Source organism: Oncorhynchus kisutch, linkage group LG20 (genome assembly GCF_002021735.2).
Source record: "Oncorhynchus kisutch isolate 150728-3 linkage group LG20, Okis_V2, whole genome shotgun sequence".
Classification (NCBI taxonomy): Eukaryota; Metazoa; Chordata; class Actinopteri; order Salmoniformes; family Salmonidae; genus Oncorhynchus; species Oncorhynchus kisutch.
The window spans coordinates 26,649,438-26,672,727 of NC_034193.2; the positions used below are offsets into that span (position 1 = coordinate 26,649,438).

The 23,290-nt window shown below is 44.3% G+C and overlaps 1 protein-coding gene across 6 annotated transcripts in view; it reads left to right on the top strand.

Moving 5' to 3' along the window:
* Positions 1-23,290, top strand: part of arhgap23b (Rho GTPase activating protein 23b) — a 68,872-nt gene that overhangs the window by 17,671 nt on the left and 27,911 nt on the right. For 3 of the 6 annotated variants that reach the window (XM_020453831.2, XM_020453834.2, XM_020453832.2), the window contains exon 1: positions 2,832-3,477. The exons of 2 other annotated variants lie outside the window; for them this stretch is intronic. In XM_020453831.2, coding sequence (XP_020309420.1) covers positions 3,424-3,477 — 54 coding nt within the window. In that variant the 5' untranslated portion in view covers positions 2,832-3,423. Of the gene's footprint in view, positions 1-2,823; positions 3,478-23,290 lie in introns of those variants that run through there. One more of the 6 variants, XM_020453835.2, reaches the window with a different exon arrangement.

Sequence of the window (23,290 nt, forward strand, 5' to 3'; positions counted from 1 at the left end):
AAATGGTTGAATGGGAACCTGGTTAATCGTATGACATTTTCAGATGAAGTAACAGAAAAAAATCATTATCTTTTATATTATAAAAATGCAGATGCTAGTTATAGCATTTTAAGAGACATTGCTTGTTGTTTGTTTAGCTAATAGGTGCTCATTATTTTTGCTTGGATAGATCATACTTGACCTATGTGTGTGCTCATTGTGGTAGGTAGAGATAGTTATTTTCCCACTGGTCATTGAGAAATTGGTGGTGTGTGGTTGTGTGTCTGTATACTCCTGCCCTCTCTTGGTTTAACATAGCACTACATATACAAATTCTGAACCCATCTTGCAAATCTAGCATAAAACCACTATTTTTGTACATGGGGAGCATATCTCGATGAGGGAGTGCATCTTGAAACAATATCGGCGGAATATTAAGAGGATAGATTTGAGACAAGAAAGGAATCAGAGGGGGAAATGATACAGGCATGTTGATTGCGCTGTCTGTGTCTATTTTATCTGGACTGGATACACGTCTGCTACACTGGCTCTTACACATGCACTGGCCCTGTGGACTTATCTGTGAGTGAAAGTGATCTGTCGGTCCAAACCAAACCTGTATATTTTCATGGGAGGATGACATATCATTCACGGGTCTCTGGGGGACAATGGGGGCCAAGGAATGCCCTCTTTTCCTATAACCTACACTAACTTTTGAATTCTTCAGGGAAAGGTTGTGCACTGTGGTAGCCTATGTTCTAAATCCTCAGCACTAAAGCAGCCGAACCTGCTTAGCTTCAGAGGTAAGCCAGCAGCATACCACCGTCTTTCAGATGGGACTTTAAATGGGTGTCCTGACTCTCTGTTGTCAATTAAAATCCCATGGCACTTATTGTAAGAGTAGAGGTGTTAACCCTGGTGTCATGCCTAAATTCCACATTCCATCATCCCTCTTATTCCTAATTGGCATATATCAGCTGATGTGTGGTGAATGTTCTGGCACAAAAATGGTTGCTGTGCATCACCCAGGTGGAAGCTGCACATTGGTGGTGGAGGAGGTGAGTTTCCCCCTTATTATGTAAAGTGCTTTGAGTTCCTCGGTAGAAAAGAGCTATAATCAATTATTATTAATTAAAGCCTTTCTCAGTGTTCTACGTGGGGCAGACAACCTGGCTTCCTATGATAAGAGCTTCCAGACAGGCAGGAGCACAATAACCCCCATCTCCTCTCCATCCATGACATACTACACGTAGCCCAGGAAGGTAGGGCAACAGTTACGTAACCGCGTTAAGCGATTCTACCGTCTACTAAACATGAAATATGACTGTTCCAATTCACATTGTGATGTACGTTGTGTCCCAAATGGCACGCTATTCCATATATCCTTCAAACTCAACTCTGGACCTCGAAGCCAGTTCCACTGTGTTTTATCATTGTTGCCCTCTAACCGGGGACTAATTTTGACCTACGACACCAGGTGGGTGCAATTAATTATCATGTAGAAGAAAAAACTAGCAGGCTCTGGACCTCGTAGGGTAAGAGTTGAGCACCCCTGCCCTACATAGTGCACTTATTTTGACCCCGGCCCATATAGTGGATAGTATTTCATTTGGGACAAGACATAACCAGTTGATAGAAGGGCAGTCTGATGTTAAATCTGGGTTATAGTATTCATAGGATGAGAAGATGAGAAGCAGATCCTAAAATCCCTAAAAGGACTGGACTGCATTTTCATCAGGATGCTCATGAGCAATTTCAATATAGCTTGGCTTAGGTCAAAAACAAGTGGATACTAGGCTTTAGTGGTCACTCTAGGGACATATATGTGTGTGCGTGTGCATCAGAGTGAACATGTAGATTACATACTCTATTATTCTCCTCTTCTTTCCTCTGTCTCCTTTATGTTTTCATGCAACGCTATTACATAATGACTCACAGTGTGTGTGTGCGTGTGTGGAGGGGGGGGGGGGGGGGGGGGGGGGCGATGACGACAAACTGTCTCCACGCATGCTCCATTCTCTGGCCTGAGGGGAATGTCGGCTAACATCAGCATTGGAGTGTGTCTCGCTCCAGCGACCACGTGCAGCACACACACTCTTGCTCCGGGCGTGATGATTCTCCCACAGATGCCTAGCACAGCGCTCTATAGACACACAGAGAGAGCTATAGAAAACATACAGTATGTGCAAACACAAGTCACAGTATCGAATTGTTTTATTTAACCTTTTATTTAACTAGGCAAGTCAATTAAGAACAAATTCTTATTTACAAAGACGGCCTACCCCGGACGACGCTGTGCCAATTGTGCGCCGCACTATGGGACTCCCAATCACGGCCGGATGTGATTCAGCCTGGATTAAATAGGTCTATATGGCAGACAAACAAGATGCAAATCGCAGTTTAGACAGGCAGAACATAAAACGTTAACACAGACAATGCAACACATTGTAGATACCAAACAGTGGCACAGACATTTCTATGACAATAACAAGATTTTTCTGACTCGTGCAAAAAACACACACACACCAGCACCACAACTAAAATTCCTGCCACTGACAAGCGCACTAACTATCGTTATTTTCCACCATAAATTACTCTTATAGTTATTGCCATATCTTGAACTATTTTTGTTAGGGTTTCTGTTATATGTGCATGGTATGGGGAGAGATTAGAACATGAGCACTGTTACAAATGTAACTATTTGCTCTTTGTACTTTTTCTCTAATTGCATAAAAATTGCATTTGTTAAGAACAAATTCTTATTTACAATGATGGCCTACACCGGTCAAACCCGGACGACGTTGGGCCAATTGTGCGCCGCCCTATGGGACTCCCAATTACGGACAGTTGTGACACAGCCTGGAATCAAATCGCGGTGTCTGTAATGACGCGTCTAGTACTAGAGATGCAGTGCCTTATACCGCTGCGCCACTCAGGAACCCGAGGAATAATCTCATACAATCATCGCTAATAGCCACACGAATCGAAAATCCACTTTTTCTAATCCAATATTCGGAGAAGGAGAGATCACTGCAGCTGCCGCACCATGACAACTAATTGCCACTCCCTTGATTGTAGAGATCGCTACCTCCAGCGCGCCAACGCGTTCATTTTAGCCGTACAGCCCATTCGTTACAAAAAAACGCATTGGCTGCTGTTTCGGCCACGCCCATAACCACTTGGTTGCGTTCGAGTTTGCGCGTCGCTCGCGCGTATGTGGGAACGCGGTAACACCGAAATGGGAGATTGACGTCGAAAGAATCAAAACCCCAGGGAGGGGACATTTCTACCTATCCACACTACGGGGAAGGAGAGCAGAGCCTACCTGTGTGATAGAGTCGGCATAATGTCGACAGTAAAATAGTTTACAAGTATTTGTTTTTTTGTTTTTGTTTACAACAACACCGTGACAACTTTTGAGGCAGAAACGCTCCGAGCTGCCCAATGAATGGAGTTACCTTTTGCCTGGTTGGAATTCCACCTCGCTCTGGAAACGAAGTAAGTGCACTTGCCGTTGAGAAGTTACTTCTTTCAATTGCGATTGACTTACTGTAACTATTATTTGATTGAAAAAAAGTAGTTTGTCTTTCTCTTGGTACATTTTGTTGTTGGTTGTCATTTAGCAGCCGCTCTTTATCCAGAGCGATTTACAGTAGCATACATTTTTCCTACTTTTTCGGACTGGTCTCCTGTGGGAACCGCCATGCTCTACCAACTGAGCCACACGGGACCTAAATATCTGGTAGGCTAAATATTTTTCCAGGGAGCAAACGTTTGTGCTCTTATTGTAAGCTTCTCCGCGGGGGGGTGTACTCATTGTGTACTAATGTAATGTAGGCTACACTCAGTGCACTACAACGTTTGTTGTATAGGCTACACTTTCTATCAGTCTAAAAACGTAATGCAAAGGCTGCCTGCCTTTAGCTTGTACTGTCAGTAATGTTGTTTTGCAATCTTCTGCACCACACAATAGTCTATACACTGGACTTGTCAAACTATTATCACATATGATGTTGTGCGACTATTTGATATTAACACAATGTTCACATATATTAGTAAATAAAAGATGTGCAACGTCCGCTTGTTCGAATAAAAAAATAGGGGCCACATTATTTTAGGCATGCACTCTTAAGTTATATGACAAAACGGCGAATGCGTTTGTAAATAATTCAAGTGGTGTTGTCAACTTGATTTCATGCTACTACCTAAAAGCTTTTTCATTACTGTAATGGCGTCCCCAAGAGCTTTTCACTACAATACATGCTTTATTATTCTGTTATAAACTACTGTAAGGAAACCTCAACCTGATTTTCCACCATGGTCCATGAATGCACTACTGGACATGTTTGAGCCTTATATGCACCCCCATCAGAATATAAGTAGGGGTGGGTGGATGTGGGAGTGAGACAATATGAAATTGGGTTAGAATGCATCAATTTCCATATGTCAGCCCACAGGTGCAGCCCCGTAGACAGAAGGCACATTGTAGCCGTTACACTTTCCTCACTGTTACAATGTAGAGGGTTGGGAAAATATGTTGTTCATTTGGGCTACATTGTTTCAGGAATCTGGGTTATCCCATGCTTTAACTGCTGGAGAGACATATAGACTGGCAAACGTCTCATTGTCTTCAAGTTGCCATACATGTTGTCGGGCAAACTGATGGCCACGTTTAACCAGTTGCACTGCAAAGGAGGTTATTCAGATAACAGTAAATTAAGTCAAATTAAACTATTTATAGTTTTACTTGTAGTTCACATTGACTTATAGCTTGTTTGACCTTCAGTTTAGGCTACATGTGTTGTGTTTACCGTTCCAAATTTCAAGCACCAACATGTGACAATTTTGTTTCCGGAAGTTCATTGATTCAACTTCTCAAACTTCCAAATGTCTTCCGTTATCTAACTTTCTTCCAAATTCCCCCATCGGATTATGTGTGCTCAGTCAAGCAGATTCCTCTTGCCTTATATGTCCAGTATCAAGCCTTCAAGCATTTGCTGAAAGCTCTAAAGTAAAAGGGCAATTAGTTTGTGCCGCCGTGGTTGCTTTGGCCTGGTGTAGTCACATGGGTAAACAGTAGCATTTCTCCAAGGCATATAGACTCTACTTTGGGCTATACAACCTTTCAGGCAGATACTTAGTCCAATTGTTTAGGCTCAAACTTAAGTAGAAATGCACCTAACAAATGAAAAATGTGTTGCATCATATGGATATGCTATCTACATTACCAGTCAAAAGTTTGGACACACCTACTCATTCAAGGGTTTTTCTTTATTTTTACTATTTTCCACATTGTAGAATAATAGTGAAGACATCAAAATGATGAAATACCACATATGAAATAATTTAGTAACAAAAAAAGTGTTAAACAAATCAAAATATAAAGTTGGAGTCGAAAGTTTACATACACTTAGGTTGGAGTCATTAAAACTAGTTTTTCAACCACTCCACAAATTTCTTGTTAACAAATTATAGTTTTGGCAAGTCGGTTAGGACATCTACTTTGTGCAAGTCATTTTTCAAACAATTGTTACAGACAGATTATTTAATTTATAATTCACTGTATCACAATTCCATGTGGGTCAGAAGTTTACGTACACTAAGTTAACTGTGCCTTTAAACAGCTTGGAAAATTCCAGAAAATGATGTCATCACTTTAGAAGCTTCTGATAGGCTAATTTACATAATTTGAGTCAATTGGAGGTGTACCTGTGGGTGTATTTCAAGGCCTACCTTCAAACTCTGCCTTTTTGCTTGACATTATGAGAAAATCAAAAGAAATCAGCCAAGACCCCAGGAATTTTTTTTGTAGACCTCCACATGTCTGGTTCATCCTTGGGAGCAGTTTCCAAACGCCTGAAGGTACCACCTTCAACTGTACAAACAATAGTGTGCAAATATAAACACCATGGGACCATGCAGCCGTTATACCTCTCAGGAAGGAGGCGTGTTCTGTCTCCTAGAGATTAACGTACTTTGGTGTGAAAAGTGCAAATCAATCCCAGAACAACGGCAAAGGACCCTCTTCACAACCTTGTGAAGATGCTGGTAGGAAGCAGGTACAACAAAGTCAAGGTATTAGAGAGGCCATCACAAAGCCCAGACCTCACTCTCATAGAAGAATTGCGGGCAGAACTGAAAAAGCATGTGCGAGCAAGGAGGGCTACAAACCTGACTCCATTACACCAGCTCTGTCAGGAGGAATGGGACAAAATTCACCCAACTTATTGTGGGAAGTTTGTGGAAGGCTACCTGAAACGTTTGACCCAAGTTCAACAATTTAAAGGAAATGCTACCAAATACTAATTGAGTGTATGTAAACTTCTGACCCACTGGGAATGCGATGAAATATATTAAAGCTGAAATAAATAATTCTCTCAATTATTCTGACATTTCACATTCTTAAAATAAAGTGGTGATCCTAACTGACCTAAGAGAGGACATTTTTACTCGGATTAAATGTCAGGAATTGTGAAAAACTGAGTTTAAATGTATTTGGCTAAGGTGTATGTAAACTTCTGACTTCAACTGTATTTTATATTTGAGATTCTTCAAAGTAGCCACCCTTTGCCTTGATGACAGCATTGCACACTCTTGGCATTCTCTCAACCAGCTTCATGAGGTAGTCACCTGGAATGCATTTCAATTAACAGGTGTGCCTTGTTAAAAGTTATTTTGTGTAATTTCTTTCCTTAATGCGTTGAGCCAATCAGTTGTCTTGTGACAAGGTAGGGTTGGTATACAGAAGATAGCCCTATTTGGTAAGAGACCAAGTCCATATTTTGTCAAGAACAGCTTCAATAAGCAAAGAGAAACGACAGTCCATCATTACTTTAAGACATGAAGGTCAGTCAATCCAGGAAAAGTTTCTTCAAGTGCAGTCTTTGAAACCATCAAGCGCAATGATGAAACTGGCTCTCATGAGGACCGCCACAGGAAAGGAAGACCCAGAGTTACCTCTGCTGCAGAGAATAAGTTCGTTAGAGTTACCAGCCTCAGAAATTGCAGCCCAAATAAATGTTTTTCACAGAGTTCAAGTAACATCAACTGTTCAGAGGAGACTTCGTGAATCAGGCCTTGATGGTCAAATTGCTGCAAAGAAACCACTACTAAAAGGACACCAATAAGAAGAAGAGACTTGTTGGGCCAAGAAACACAAGCAATGGGCATTAGACCAGTGGAAATCTGTCGTTTGGTCTGATGAGTCCAAATTGGAGATTTTTGGTTCCAAATACTGTGTCATTGTGAGATGCAGAGTAGGTAAACGGATGATCTCCGCTTGTGTGGTTCCCACATGCAGCATGGAGGAGGAAGTGTGATGGTGTTTGGGTGTGCTTTGCTGGTGACACTGTCGGTGATTTACTAAGAATTCATGGCACACTTATCCAGCATGGCTACCACAGCATTCTGATGCGATACACCATCCCATCTGGTTTGCGCTTAGTGGGACTATCATTTGTTATTCAACAGGACAATGACCCAACACACCTCCAGGCTGTGTAAGGGCTATTTGACCAAGAAGGAGAGTGATGGAGTGCTGCATCAGATGACCTGGCCTCCACAATCACCTGACCTCAACCCGATTTGAAATGGTTTGAGATGAGTTGGACGGCAGAGTGAAGGAAAAGCAGCTAACAAGTACTCAGCATATGTGGAAACTCCATCAAGACTGTTGGAAAAGCATTCCACGTGAAGCTGGTTGAGAGAATGCAAAGAGTGTGCAAAGCTGCCATTAGTGTGTCTACTTTGAAGAATCTAACATATAAAATGTATTTTGATTTGTTTAACACTTTTTTGGTTACTACGTGATTCCATGTGTTATTTCGTAGTTTTGATGTCTCCACTATTATTCTACAATGTACGGCTAATGGACAAACCAAACAGACTTGGATCGTGTCTCATGATATGTGACTGTGGGCTGGGCCTAGTTCTATTGATTGATTGGTTGATTGATTAATTGCAATGACCTATGTTAGAAGCCTCTATGCACCCTTTTCAGAAGATTCACTACTGTTTCCCATAGCAACAGAACCTTAACCCGACATCTGGTTTAATAATGATCTGGGTCGTGTTTATTTGGCACAACACGGTACGAAAATGAATGAAACGGGCTAATACTATATGAACTTGTCCAATAAGAAGCACTCATATGGGGCTTATGGAGTGGCGCAGCGGTCTAAGCCACTGCATCGCAGTAGGGTGGCGCACAATTGGCCCAGTGTCGTCCGGGTTTGGGCTTTACTTTGCTCATCGCTATCTAGCGACTCCTTGTTGGGGGCCGGGCACCTGCAGGCTGACCTAGGTCTTCAGTTGAACAGTGTTTCCTCTGACACATTGGTGCAGCTGGCATCCGGGTTAAGCGGGCGGGTGTTAAGAAGCGTGGTTTGGCGGGTCATGTTTCGGAGGACGCATGACTCGACTTTCGCCTCGCAAGCCCTTTGGGGGGTTGCAGCGATGAGACAAGATAAAAAAAGGGGGTAAAATACCCCAAAAATTATAATACCAATAAATAAGAAGCACTCATATTCGTTTTCTGTTCTATAATGTTTTAAACCTTTTTGCTACAGTGTGCCCTAATAAACACGATCCTGAATGGCCATTTGCACTCCAGTTGTAATGTTTACCTTTGTGTTACAGTGAGTGACAGAGTGGTATGCCTGCCAATACAGGTTCCTGTGGTAAAGTAGATAAGCCAGGTCCTGGTCAGACACATGGGAAATGCCCTTGCTTTCTCCGTGAAGCCGGTCAGGCTGGAAGGGAGGGGTATTTGTTTGGGATTAAGGTACATTTGGTTCTGTGTCATTTGGACAAGCTCAGGGTAACACTGAGTTCACCAATTTGCAGTGGGTAAATACATGACTGTTTCTACCCTCAACATCAGCATCTTTGCATAGTTTGACAAGACAACTATAACAAGACAAGCTGTCTTCAGCAGAAACATATGGATCATACTGCCATTACCACCCAGTTCTAGGGTAACACATTTCAAGCTGCTCACCACCTTCTCCCACTATCTAATGCTGCTTCGTCTCACCACCATCTCCCCCTATCAAACTGTTGGTATGTACGCTATACAGTGCATTCGGATAGTATTCAGACTCCTTGACATTTTCAACATATTGTTATATTACAACCTTATTCTAAAATATTTTCCTCATCAATCTACACACAATACCCCATAATGACAAAGCAAAAACACACGTTTTATAGCAAACAACCATTGTCCGCAGAGCTCTGAGACAGGATTGTGTCGAGGCACAGATCTGGGGCATTGAAGGTCCCCAAGAACACTGGCCTCCACCATTCTTAAATGGAAGAAGTTTGGAACCACGGAGACTCTTCCTAGAGCTGGCAGTCCGGCCAAACTGAGCAATGGGGGAGAAGGGCCTTGGTCAGGGAGGTGACCAAGAATGCGATGGTCACTCTGACAGAGCTCCAGAGTTCCTCTGTGGAGATGGGAGAATCTTCCAGAAGGACAACCAAGAGACTCTAGAGGAAACTTGGCACCTTCCCTACGGTGAAGCATGGTGGTGGCAGCATCATGCTGTGGGGATGTTTTTCAGAAGCAGAGACTTGGAGACTTGTCAGGATTGAGGGAAAGATGAATGGAGCAAAGTAGAGAGAGATTGTTGATGAAAACCTGCTCCAGACCACTCAGGACCTCAGACTGGGACGAAGGTTCACCTCCCAACAGGACAACGAACCCAAGCACACAGCCAAGAGAACGCAGGAGTGGCTTCGGGACAATTCTCTGAATGTCCTTCAGTGGCCCAGCCAGAGTCCAAACTTGAACCGGATCAAATCAAATCAAATGTATTTATATAGCCCTTCGTACATCAGCTGATATCTCAAAGTGCTGTACAGAAACCCAGCCTAAAACCCCAAACACCAAGCAATGCAGGTGTAGAAGCACGGTGGCTAGGAAAAACTCCCTAGAAAGGCCAAAACCTAGGAAGAAACCTAGAGAGGAACCAGGCTATGTGGGGTGGCCAGTCCTCTTCTGGCTGTGCCGGGTGGAGATTATAACAGAACATGGCCAAGATGTTCAAATGTTCATAAATGACCAGCATGGTCCAATAATAATAAGGCCCTTTCCTGTTTCAGCATGACAATTCCCCTGTGCAGAAAGCGAAGTCCATACAGAAATGTTTTGTTGAGATCGATGTGGAAGAACTTGACTGGCCTACACATAGACCTGACCTCAACTCCTTCGAACACCTTTTGGATGAATTGGAACGCCGACTGCGAGCCAGGCCGAACATCAGTGGCCGACCTCACTAATGCTCTTGTGGCTGAATGGAAGCAAGTTCCCGCAGCAATGTTCCAATATTTAGTGGAAAGCCTTCCCAGAAGAGTCTGTTATAACAGCAAAGGGGACCAACTCCATATTAATGCCCATGATTTTGGAATGAGTTGTTCGACGAGCAGGTGTCCACATACTTTTGGTCAGGATTGTGTATGTCCGGTGGAGTGGAAGTGTTGGTGGAGGGGGAACCAGAATGAGTGACAGGGAGCAATTGCGTTGACCCCAAATGGGAGTGATTATTGTTGTGTGTTGTTTTTGCCGAGAGGGAGAAATGGAATGGGGCTTTACTGTATAGAAAGGGGGTGGGAGGCACCCTGGGACAGGCCGAGTCTTGCTCTGAAATGCAGACATGACAATGAGCCTCTGTTGAGCTGGGAACAGGACAGGGGCAGGGAGAGATGGAAGGGAACGAGGTGGGTCGATGCGATGTGTGTGCGCGTGTGTGTATGGGGCAAAGTTGAAAGGTTGGGCATAGAGCTGGTGCTCTGTACCTAATAAATGGCTTAATGGCTATCCCAGGCCTGAGGTAAGAGCTGGGGTTTCCACCCAGAGGGACTGGGAAAGGAGTGTGTGTCTGTGTCTATGCTTAAGTGCGACTGAGTGTACGTACACTTGCGCGTGTGTGTACATGTGTGTGTGTCCTTTCGTGTGAGTGTGTGCGTGCACATATCTACGTGTGTGTGTGTGTGTGTGTGTTAGAACAAACACTGGCTCATTATTCCTCCAGCAGGTGGGCTGCACAGGAATGTGTCAATGGAAGCGGGATGGCGATTACTGTGTAGCAATGGAATGAAGAGAGAAAAGAAAGACCTAATAAAAAATAGGAAAACAAAGCGCGAGAAACTTCCAGAGAAAGTGCTAGCGAGCGTGGGAGCTCGATATAAAGCGATACTAACGGCAGAGTGAAAAACATGAAAGAGACAAAGATAAAAGGGAGGGGCAGCGGTGGGCACGGGCATCAGGTGCAGTCAACAAAGCCCCCTGCTCCCAGCGAGTGAGTAGTGCATAGGGTGGGGGTTAGGGGGGTGGATGTGCCTCCCCCTTTAATCCAGAATGCTCTCTGTGGTGTCTGCCCCATCTGGATGCCCAGCTGCTGCCCTGAGCATTAGGGATTGCGTGCCTTGGCATGACCCCCATTACCCCCCCCCCCCCCCCCCACAGCCACTGTGAATCCTCACCTGACACCCCCTTTGCCTCTCCAGGGAAACCAGCATCATCCCTCCCTTCCGTCCCCCCATTCCTCCATTCTCTTCATACCTTGCTGTCAACACAACAGAGAACATGTGCAACGGAGGGCGTTCAGTCAGTGAACCACACTCGAGTAGCTTTGCATGAAATCTGAAGATTTGTGTTAGCTTGCCGAGCTAATGCCACAGCAGACCAACAAAGACTTTAATCGAAGAAAGGTTTGATAAAGTCTTAGCACAGGAAACTATGATATAGGCAAAGCACCAGTCATCCTAAGCTGCATTCGGATAAGTGTTGTCTTCAAAGCAGAGTTTGCAGCCATTGACTTTTGTAACTGCATATCAGAATCTCTCAAATTGTATCCAATCAAATGGCTCTTATCCAAACCCTGATTGGGTATATATCATCACTCCTGACACTGTGGCAGAGAAGGCCATCTTAAAATAGACATGCTTATTTTGAACGGTTCAAGCAACACTCCGTCCGGCTTCAAGCCTGCCATATCAGTGCGCCACAAAGTAACGGACCCTAACTAAATTCAAAACAATAGCCTTTCTACCCCCGCAAGGCTTGTCATAACGCCAATGTGAATATCCCTATCCAAAGGGATAATGGCAATTATTTTTACACATTGCGCACTGAGGCGTTGTCCTGCTTGGAATTTCAAACTTGTCCATACGGTTGTTAACTACCGTCATCATAGGTTCACTTTGAAGCTGTGCTGTCCCTATAATCCACAAAGAACCTACGATACCATGCAAGAACATGCATGTACATGCCTGGGTCGTGTTTATTAGGGCACGCAACAGAAACTGTTTCAAAAGTTCAACTTGTGCCTCCCAAGGAGCTGATCGTGGACTACAGGAGAAAGAGGGGAGAGCATGCCCCCATCCACATCCACATCGATGTCCACATAAGAACTAAGAACTTAACATGGCCCACACAGACCCGCACAGTCATGAAAAGGGTACGACAGTGCCTCTTCCCCCCCAGGAGGCTAAAAAGATTAGTCATGGGCCCTCGAATCATCAAAAACTTCTACAGCTGCACCATCGAGAGCAGCTGAAAATATTTTCTGAAAATACCAATAAATTGTCATGACAAACAAAAACAAAAAAAGAGCTCATCTTAAACTTCTTAAAACAAAGAAAAGCCCAGGTCACTGGCTGCATTACCACTTGGTATGGCAAATGCACCACCCTCGACCGCAAAGTGCTACAGAGGGTGGTGCGGATAGCCCAGTACATCTCTGGGTCCGAGTTCCCTGCCATCCAGGATGTCTATATCAGGCGGTGTCAGAGGAAGGCCCGAAAAATTGCCAAAGACTCCAGGCACCCAAGCCATAGACTGTTCGCTCTACTACCGTCCGGCAAACGGTAGCATCGGCTCTCAGACCAACAGACTCTACACCCAAGCCATAAGACTGCTAAATAGCCATAAGACTGCTAAATAGTTCATTCATGTTTACCCGGACTATCTGCATTGACCGTATCTTGCACTGACTCTATGCACACTCACAAGACTATATACAGTATACACACTACAGTGAGCTCCAAAAGTCACCGTCCCAATACTGGAGCTTACTGTAGTGTATATACACACTGATACTCTCACACAAAACCCCCAACACATTCACATACACTGCATGCGCATACTGACAACACAAACACACACACACACACACACACACATACCGACACAAACACACATTACACACGCGCACACACACACACTTTTACACTCATCATATGCTGCTCCTACGCTGTTTTATTTATCCTGATGACTAGTCACTTTACCCTGCCTTCATGTACATACTGTATCGACCTAAAATACCTCATACCCCTGCATATTGATCTGATACTGGGACTCCCTATATATTGCTCAATTTTTGTTTATTTTATTCCTCGTGTTTGAATTGTTTTATTTCTTACTCTGCATCGTTGGGGAGGGCTCCTCTACACCCTTTGTATTCTGCGCATGTGACCAACATGATTTGATTTCCCTGTTTGAGTCTGCTGTCTTCTGGTAGGTGCCTAATGAACACAACCCTGATTTTAAGATGGTGCTCTTCCCTGTTGTTTCCTTCCTGCTGTAAGTCCTTTGAAATGCAATGCTATGTATCCCCAAACCAAGTGCGTTTTCCCCGCTGGCTACCACACAAGGCCCAGTGTCTATGGAGAACAATGGCTGGTACAGATGCCTTGGTCAGTTGGTCAGGCCACTGCTGTGGGCTTTGTAAAGGGGGGGGGGGTCTGCGGTGAATCATGGCCCATGCTGGAGACATGGTGTCCACTGTGAACCTGCTTGACATGCTGATCTCAGAACAGCTAGTTTGGCTACAATAGGGCGTCTTTGTTTGGGCCCGTGATGAAAGGTCCTGATTTGCCATTAACAATGTGCTTTGTTAGTTCCGGCCATGATGGGGACAGTTTGTCTGGAAACTGTTGAACATGTACAGGTATGGCCAGCGTGGGGATACTGGGGTTCAATCTGTTTCTAGGGTTCATGATCGGGCTCATTCAAGAGTGCTGAAATGTTACAGAATGTTCAGCTAGAAAGTGGTTGTAGAACAGACATCACTCATGTCTGTGCATCACTCGCAGTCATGTAGAATGGATACGTTCCATTAATTTCTATCTGTCACATTCAAAATTAATAAGAGCCTACCGTCAGAGTGGAACTGAACTCGATTACATAGCCGCCTCTGTCCAGTTCAGACACAGTCAATCACCCCAGTCTTCCTCTCACAAGAGAGTGCTGTAGTTAACCCATTCGCCACTCTGGGTAGTAATAGTTTTGGGTAGTTGTGTGGTGCTGGACACAGGGGCGGCAGACGAGCAGGGGATTTCTACCTATGTTTGAAGGAATCAGTGGTATGGTCATGGGTGCACAAATGGCAGCCTGTTTTCAAGAGAATATAGCACGCGTGCCAGATTTTCAAGGCATAGGCGCCAGTTACTGTGTGTTCAGGAAGGAATAGATGAATAGAGTACATAAAACATAAGGCACAGTAGAACTGTGAAACTGTAAGGATAGACGCTGGAGACAGGAAGCAGGTACAGGGAGAACATGTAATAATCTACGGACATAAAACAGGTCAGGAACAGCGTCTGGACGGGACAAAGTAACGACATCAATGCTGACACAGGGAATAATGTGAGGAACAGACAGATAAAGGGAAGGCAGGTCCAATGAGGTGGGTCCAGGTGGGTCCAATGAGGCGCTGGTGCGTGTAACGAACATACGGGACATAATACAGGACAGGACCAGCGACGGGACAAAGTAACAAGATCAATGCTGGCACAGGGAATAATGTGAGGAACAGACAGATAAAGGGAAGGCAATCAAATAATGATAGAGTTCAGGTGGGTACAAAGAGGCGCTGGTGCGTGTAACGAAGGGGACAGGTGTGCGTAATGATAGGCAGTCTGGCGCTCGAGAGGGAGAGCTGGAGCAGGCGTGACAGAAATATTTATTGCTGAGCCCACCTGTTTAGCAAAAAAAATATAGACATCAGTTTGCAAACAATACAAAAATGTATGTATTGAGTTAATAAAGCTGAAGAGAAATTATAGATAAAACAGAAATCGCAAATTCAACAATGAGTGGTTTGGAAGGAATTGGTGGCTAACTGCGAGCGTCGCAAAGCAATAACCATTTTGCTTCCCCGTGCCTGCTATTCGGTGGAGAGGGTGTGTGGTCCAAGTCTGGATTTAAGGATTTAAAACATCTGCCTGAAAGGATCTCTTTTCTAAACTTAAAAGGATAAACATTCAACACCATGGGACAGAAAAGGTTGAATACATTGCCCATGCTGTCAATCCAGCATGAATTCCTCCAGAGAATGTCAGACTTTGATGACAAAGTTTGCCCACAAGAAGAACCTCCGCACCACATTCCTGTTCAAGTGAGCACAGCACAACAACTGTGAGTCCAAAAATAGGTATTGTATGCTGCTGCATAAATGAAGCAATATGCCAGGGAGATGTACTGTGTACTGTAGCTAAGAAAGTAATACTAAGTGTATGTTGTGTAGTAGGCAGATAGTAGCCCACGTGTCTCACTCTAAGAATTTGGTCCCTCTCCCCCCCAGAACTTCGCCTGTTCTGAATTCTGTCGCTGTTCATTTCATAAGTGCTGAACAAATAGGTATATCGACTACGTCTGTCTTAGCTCGCTTATTAATGTCTTAATCGACATTTCGGCTTGCGTCTCATCGTTCCCCTATGCCATAGTTTGTACATCTCAGTTGTTATATTGCTTATATAAGTCTATCTCATTCATCATTTTAGGCAATGTTGGAATGATTTAATTGTCCCCTTACATTGTGTATTATAATTAGCTCATGTGATTTTCTCCACAAGTAGGGGAAACTATATAATGTTGTTGGGTCTGCAACCATCATATTTATTTTCAACAAAAAGTTTAGTAATAGACCCATGTAATTCCAGTTGATATTGCGAGGGTTGTTTTGTTTGCATAATGTCTTTAAAAGTGGATGCTCGTGATTGTATTTAAATTTATTTTTAGACCACATAGGCCTAATAAAATACTTAAAAGGGTAGGCTAACTGCGTCTCACTCGTCTCTCTGTCTCTCTCTCTCTCTCTCTCTCTCTCTCTGTGTGGTGACTTAAAGAACAGTAAAGTTAAACTCAGCAAGATGTCGAGGCCTTATCTGAACTAACATCTATCTGAATTTCTGTCGGTGTCCGTTTTGAAACTGCTGAACGAATAGGGCTACCTCGTCGCAGCTAGTTTGCTTGCACTTGCTTATACTTAGAGCTAAGTGTTAATGATATAAGAACAAACATGAATTTACTGAACATGAATGTAGTAGTGTTTGTGTATGGTTCAAAAGTCATGTTGGCGTTCGTTATTCTTGAAGGAGAATGCAGTTCTTATCGAGTTACACAAATCCACAAGGAGTCAGTAGAAACCATATTTATTTAAGCGAGTCAGCCATATCAGCTATGTTTTTAAAAAAGGCAGTAAGTGAGGCTGAATGAACTGTTTTGCTGCCAGACAAGGCTCCGCTGATAGCCAGGTGTAGCAGTGGTAAAGATTCACGCCATGGTGCTGGAAGGAAAGCTCCGCTGTCAGGAAAGATTTATTTAGGCCCTAACAGTTTGTGGGCACCATTTGTCACCGTTATAGTGCAATTAATGTATTGTCCAGTGTTGTGTAGTGGCTTTGCTGGTGTGCATCTAAAAAAAAATTGCTTGAGTTTGCCCCACCATTTACATGCTAAAATCGTCACTGCATTCCCCATGCTCATAATCAATGGGTGTGTGTGAATCAATGTGTTTGTTTCTTAGTTTGTGTGTGCGTGCACGTGTGTGTGTGTGTGTGTGTGTGTGGTCGGGTCAGTGCTATGGGGCTAGTTATGCCATTAAAGGGGAGACGTTTTGCAGTGTCCATGGTTACTTGGCCTGGTTTGGGACTAGTTCCTTACTGACTACAGCTGCGGCCACGTGGAAAGATAAAAAGAGAACCGAGAGAAGAACCACGACGCTTGGAAATGTGTAGCTGTATTATTTCTTTTTTTTTTAGCTTGGAACAATTACACAGTTGACAAAAAAAAAATTCAATTAGGAGGCTTTTCCTGCCATCGAGGGTTGATTTTGTGTGTGTGTGTGTGTGTGTGTGTGTGCGCCTCCTTTTTTGTTCTCATTCATACTCAAAGAATAATCCCTTAATAATCCCTTAATGCATACTATTGATATTAGCCCAACAGGGGTTATCAATACTATCTCTGTTGTCTCCTCGATGTGTGTGAACAAATAGGCTGTCTATTTTAGACATACTCTCGGGTTTCAATAATCAATGGTGTACGTTACAGTTAGGTCCAGCTGTTGAATTGAGACGGTTATCAAGTCAGCGTGATCTTTTGCGTGCCAGTGCTGCCCACTAGTGGCTTTAAACAAGAACAGCTGATAATCATGTCGAACATTGTGTGTATGTTTTGCATTTGTGTGTTTTCAAGTTTTATTCGTTGTGTGTACAGGATACACACTGTATACACCGTCCGACGAAATGCTACCTCGCACGCTCCTTCTCGACAACGGAAACAACAAGAAATAATAAAAGATAAGAATACGGACATCAAGTAAATGGCTCAGTAGAATATAATATTTTTTTTTAGCATAAGTAGAATGTGTCCGTCCATCCGTGCGTGTGTGTGTGTGTGTGTGTGTGTGTGCGTTCTCTGTCTACACTCTGTCTCTGTCTAAACAACTCTTTCTGTTTGTCACTCCCTTCATCCCTGCAACATCTTCCCTCTGGTTATATAAGAAGTCAAGAGGAGGGTTGAAGTTGTGTGGAGACTGTGGATAATGAGAGCGAAAGAGGAGATGGAATAGAAAGACTGAGAGAGAGAGAGCAAGGTCAAAGGAGCTGCAGGGTAATGAGCCTAAAATGAGGAGACATGAGAGAGAGTGGGGGGGGGGGGTGTATAAACATAGAAGTATCCAATGAGAGGCAGAGAGAGCTGGAGAGAGATATTGGGTGTGTCCCAATCAATGGCACCATATTCCCTGTAGGCCTATATTGCACCACCTTTGACGGTCAAAAATAGGTTCGGACTGGGGACGCATGTGAGGGATAGATTAGAGGGGTGCTGCTGTCCTTGCCCAATTTAAACAGCCAATTCTCTGTTTTTCCTATTATTTTATCACGGTGGAAAGTTCATTATTGACTTACTTTTGATCCATCTTACACCTAAAAAATGTCGCTCTCTTTTTTTTAAACCATTGTTAAACCAATAGCTTTTGTGAGCTTTGTTTCAGTATTTTAGTTTTGCACTATGCCAGGGGTTGCCCCATTACTAGAAGAGGAGGGGACTACTTTGCCGTCTGTGCTGACAGTACTAGTATCAATGACATGATAATGATGGCCACCCCCTTTCAGATAGGGATGGATCGCTCCTCATGGGCTATTTGGCTGGTTGCCTCTCATGGTTATTACCAGCCAAACCTGTAGTGTCATGTCACCAGAGAGAAAGGGAAAAGAAAAGTGTGTGTATGTGTGTGTGCGAGTGTGCATGTGGTATTTGCAGCTTTTTAAATCACATGGCATTTTTTGTATCAGCTAGTAATTGCTCTATTGATAGAACTAAAATCTATTAAGCTAAATCAATGTGTGTATCAGTGTTTGGTGACATGCTTACAAGGCCGTTAGGCCTTAAATAGCCATATCCCATTCCTCCCCCATCCTTCAATTCAATTCATCTTAGCTCCGTCATAATGACTTCTGTGTCCTCTGACTCATGATTCACACACACATTTAGCCCTCTGGATGGAGTGTAAGTGGTTGCCCTTACTAACAGTAGCCCCAAGGTCCAATGCTATGGAGTCTGGACAGACACTGACATACAAGAACACACAGAACTCAGAAAAGCAGGTGTGCCATAGGGGAGAGCGATACAGTGAGGCAGATAGGGAAATGCCTTTTCTTTTTTATCCTACCACTGAGTTGGCGCTCCCATTTTTCCGGGTTGAGTTTTCTAAGGAGATTATGAAGAGGGGAGGAGAGAGGAGAGGAGCGATGGGTGTCATTTCCAGCCAGGGGAGTCTGCATGCCTGTCTTGGTCAATCTATCTTTTTTTTGTCTCTTTTCATTTCTCTCTCTGTCTCTCTCTCACTCTTTCTCTCTCTTTCTCTCTCTTTCTCACTCTTTCTTTCTCTTTCTTTCTCTCTCTCTCTCTCTCTCTCTCTCTCTCTCTCTCTCTCTCTCTCTCTCTCTCTCTCTCTCTCTCTCTCTCTCTCTCTCTCTATTTTTACAATGCTCTGGCTCACAGGTGTCAAAGCAAAAAGCTTTAAATACACTGCAATACATTGCTGCTGCTAGTTTTGTTTTAAAAGCTGGGACTCTCGGTTTTTCACACACACACACACACACAGACACAGACACACACACACATCCTTTTTAATGTTAGTGTGTACTCTACTGTCAGCTGCGGCGGCCAGGTTCTGAGCATAAAAAGAGGAGACAGGGAGACACACATAAGAGAGAAAGCGAGACATGAAAGAGAGAGAGAGAAACACACACACAGAGAGAACATGCTCTGTGCTGCTCACTGCTCAACTGCCTTGCTGGACTGGCCAGTGGAGGGATGGGAGGAATGTGAAAGAGAGGCGGAGAGAGAAAGAGCGAGAGAGTGGGAGAGAGAGAGAGAGAGAGTGAGTGAGTGAGTGGGGTTGACAGAGTGGACTAGCGTTGCGTGGAGCACAAGCGAGCCTACAGGGAGCCAGAGAGAGAGAGAGAGAGAGAGGCAGGCAGGCAGGCAGAGCCTGGGTAGAGAAAAGAGGAGAGGAATATACTTTAGATAGCAATAAAGACAGAGAGCCAGCCACTGCCAATACTGCACTATACCCAGCATGAGAGAAAAGAGCTACTGTTACCAGCTACAATAAAAAAAAACATGGGACTAAAACTCGTTCTGATCCAGTGAAGAGGACTAGATCCAGCTACTGGTTTTCACACCTGTACGCCACCCTAATGGCTTCTATACCAGTAATAAGGACTTCTGAACCTCGATTTCCGGTCAGTGAACAAGGAAGTGTGGCAGCGTGAGTCTGAATCTGTCTATATACTGAGAAAGGACAAGAGGTTACCAGCTACTAGTCTAGCCACATGTAGAATGCAAACGCGGGACAACTCATCTAGAGGAGAGGATGAAATCATATCTGGTCCTGGATAGAAGTGAGGACACCAGTAGCTCTACACAGATCAAGAATATTACTGATCTAGGACCAACTCTGATGAAGAGCTAGTCGACTTGTGCCTGGCGAAGGCCCTTTCTTTTTACTGTCTCCACTGATCTCAGGCCTGCCATCTAAGCTGCTTCACCTACTTCTCCAGAAACAGAACTAGTGACCAACAGGACCATGATGCATTTTGACAGACAAACCGAACCAGAACCCAAACCCACTTTGAGGAATACAAATATATTCACCTAGACCTGGATTCATTCATCAATATGAAGATTTTGTTGATTTCGACTCAGAATTGTTGACGTCTTGATTTGATAGACACTAAGTGGTTGGGTTCCGTTGGTCACCATTGACTCTTGACCCCCATGTCTGGCCGAGAGTGCGTGCGCAGCGTGTCTAGGTGAAAACGTCTGGCGGTTGCGGGGGTAACAGCGGCGTCGTACGTGTCCCGTCCTGTGTGGGGCTGTAGCAAACACTCGTGTGTGTGTGTGGTGCGTGTGTGTGATGTTGAGAGTGGAGGTCCCAGCTCCCTCAGGGCAGGAGTGGTGTTTCCAGTGCTCAGTAGGGGTGGACTGTAGTGACCCGGAACCTCGCTGTATCTGGTTGGCGGTGTTACGAAGCATTACCCTACATGATACCACCACTCCACCCCGTGCCTCTCCCCGACCCTCCACCCCACCCCGCTCCTCTCCGCGACCCAGACGAAGGGTGCCCCGGAGGGTTTTGCCACACCTTCGCTTGTCCTGGGTAAGAAAGAGAGACTCTGCTGGGAAATCTCCTAATCTGGTGTGCTCAACTCAACATAGATAGATAGAAACATAGAAAGGCCGTGACGTAGATGTGTCTTTGGATATCGGGTTGTTGGGTGTTTGTCTGGTTGATGTTCAAGGATTGTTACGCAATATGACAAAAGAAACCATTTAATTTCAGAGAGACAGCCAGAGATGTTCTAATTCCAGAGAGATGTTCCAATTCCAATTATAAACAGGGTGGTTCGAGCCCTGAATGCTGATTGACAGGTCAGACCATATACCACGGGTATGATAAAAAAAAGTCATTTTTACTGTTCGAATGACGTTGGTAACCAGTTTATAATAGCAATAAGGCACCTCTGGGGGTTGCGGTATATGGTCAATATACCACGGCTAAGGGCTGCATCCAGGCACTACGTCGTGTCTAAGAACAGCCCTTAGCCGTGGTAAGGCTAAGTGACACAGTGGCTTATTGCTTAATTCTAGGATGACAGCCATTTTCAGTAGTGAAAGAAGTTCAGCGCCTTACCAGTGGGTACTCCACGCTGGCCTGTAGCAAAAGGCTGTATTCGTCGGAGGATCCGTCATCTCTCCATCTGCTGATTGTCATTGGATTTACTAAGCACCTACACCAATGCAGAATTGGACATGTGCTATTTTAGAAAGGGTCATGTATAATGTAGAGGCTTGATAAAGGCTAGAGAGTAAATGGGAGTGTGTTGGGGGTGGGGGGGCTGTGTCACTCCTGCCTACTGTATGTCTTATGTAATGGGAGCGCAGTGGGGGCCTGTTGACTAACGGAGGGGAAGGAGATCGGAGCAATGCTTTCGTCACCCGGCACTGTACATATTTCTACATCGGCGCATGTGTGTAAATGTGGTACATATATGTGAGTGTATGATGGGTGCAGGTTGGAGTGTCATCTGTTCTGCTCGAGTGACGCATCGGCACGGTGTCTGTGTATGTGAGCACGTGTGGGCGTGTAGGTTAGAATGTGTTGTTCTCTTATGCGTCAAAAATCTGTGATCATCAAAAGGCCTTGCCTGAGTAACTGACAATCAGGGGCATTAACACATGTTAAAAGGAAATGTGTGTGTGTGTGTGTGTGGTGTGTGTGTGAGACGTATGTGTGTGCAGATGCATTCATTTGCTGGTTTTCGCTCGTGTGTGCGTGCAAAACAATTTGACAAACAAAGTCAAACCGCGTTTGACCTCACAGCCTATAGGGGAAGTGACGTCATAGTTACACGTCACGTAGCCCTTCGTTGACAAGCAGCTAATCTTATGGTTCAGTTATTGATAGAGGTGGGAGAATTCAGGACAGTGTGTAAAGGAGACTGTGGCATTGGCATGCCCCTGTGAGTGTGTGTGTGTGTGCGTGCTCTGGTATATATTAGGGAGTGTATATGAGAGTGTGTGTGTGTGTGTGTGTGTGTATGCTTGTGCAAGTTGTGCTGCTGGCATCTCACACCCCAGTGTGTGTGTTTTCATGCACTTGCATGTGAAATAGCAGGTGTAGGAATGAAAGGCCATGAGGGATTCTGACACATGTCATGCTCAGTATGTAGCAGGTTGATGTTTTTTGGCTATATTGTTAAAATGAATGAAGCTTTTTGGTCATCATTTAAGGTTAGGGTTAGGCATTAGGGTTAGCAGTGGGGTTAAGGTTAGGTTTAAAATCAGATTTTATGACTTTGTGGCTATGCCAGCTAGTGACCACTCTGCAGAGCTGCCTCTAGAACAATATTCATGACAAAAAAACACTAACCTGCCAGTGTGTAACCTCGCTCGCTCACACACACACATGCACACACACGCACATACACACACAGATGCACAGACATACGTACACACACACATACTCTGTGTCCATGGTGTTTTCGAAAAACAACATCTATGCCATCTCCATTATCAATCTACGTATGATGAGTCCATGCTTAGGGGCATCCCTGTTCGTGTGGACGTGAATGCACGGTATGTATTTGTGTGTGTGCCTGCCTGCGTGTGTTTGTGTGCGCGTGTGTGTACACTACATAGTTTCTTAATATTAGTGTTATGAGTCTATTCTAAGACTCCTTACTGAGAATGTGATTTCTATCCTTCCAAGCATCCAGCCTTTGTCTTAGCTTTCCTTCACAGTCCTATACCACTACATCATATTTCCACTTCCTTGCAAAACAACACACAGCATTTCATAAGGGACTATTACAGATGGGAAGTCAACAGAATAATTCAACCTGTCAATGTGGATCCCGGAATTCCAGATGCTTGAATGCTAGTCACAATGTTGGGCTGGGTATAAAGAGAGGGGTGTTGCAATGGAACTGGAGCCCCCATCGGAAAGAGAGTCCCC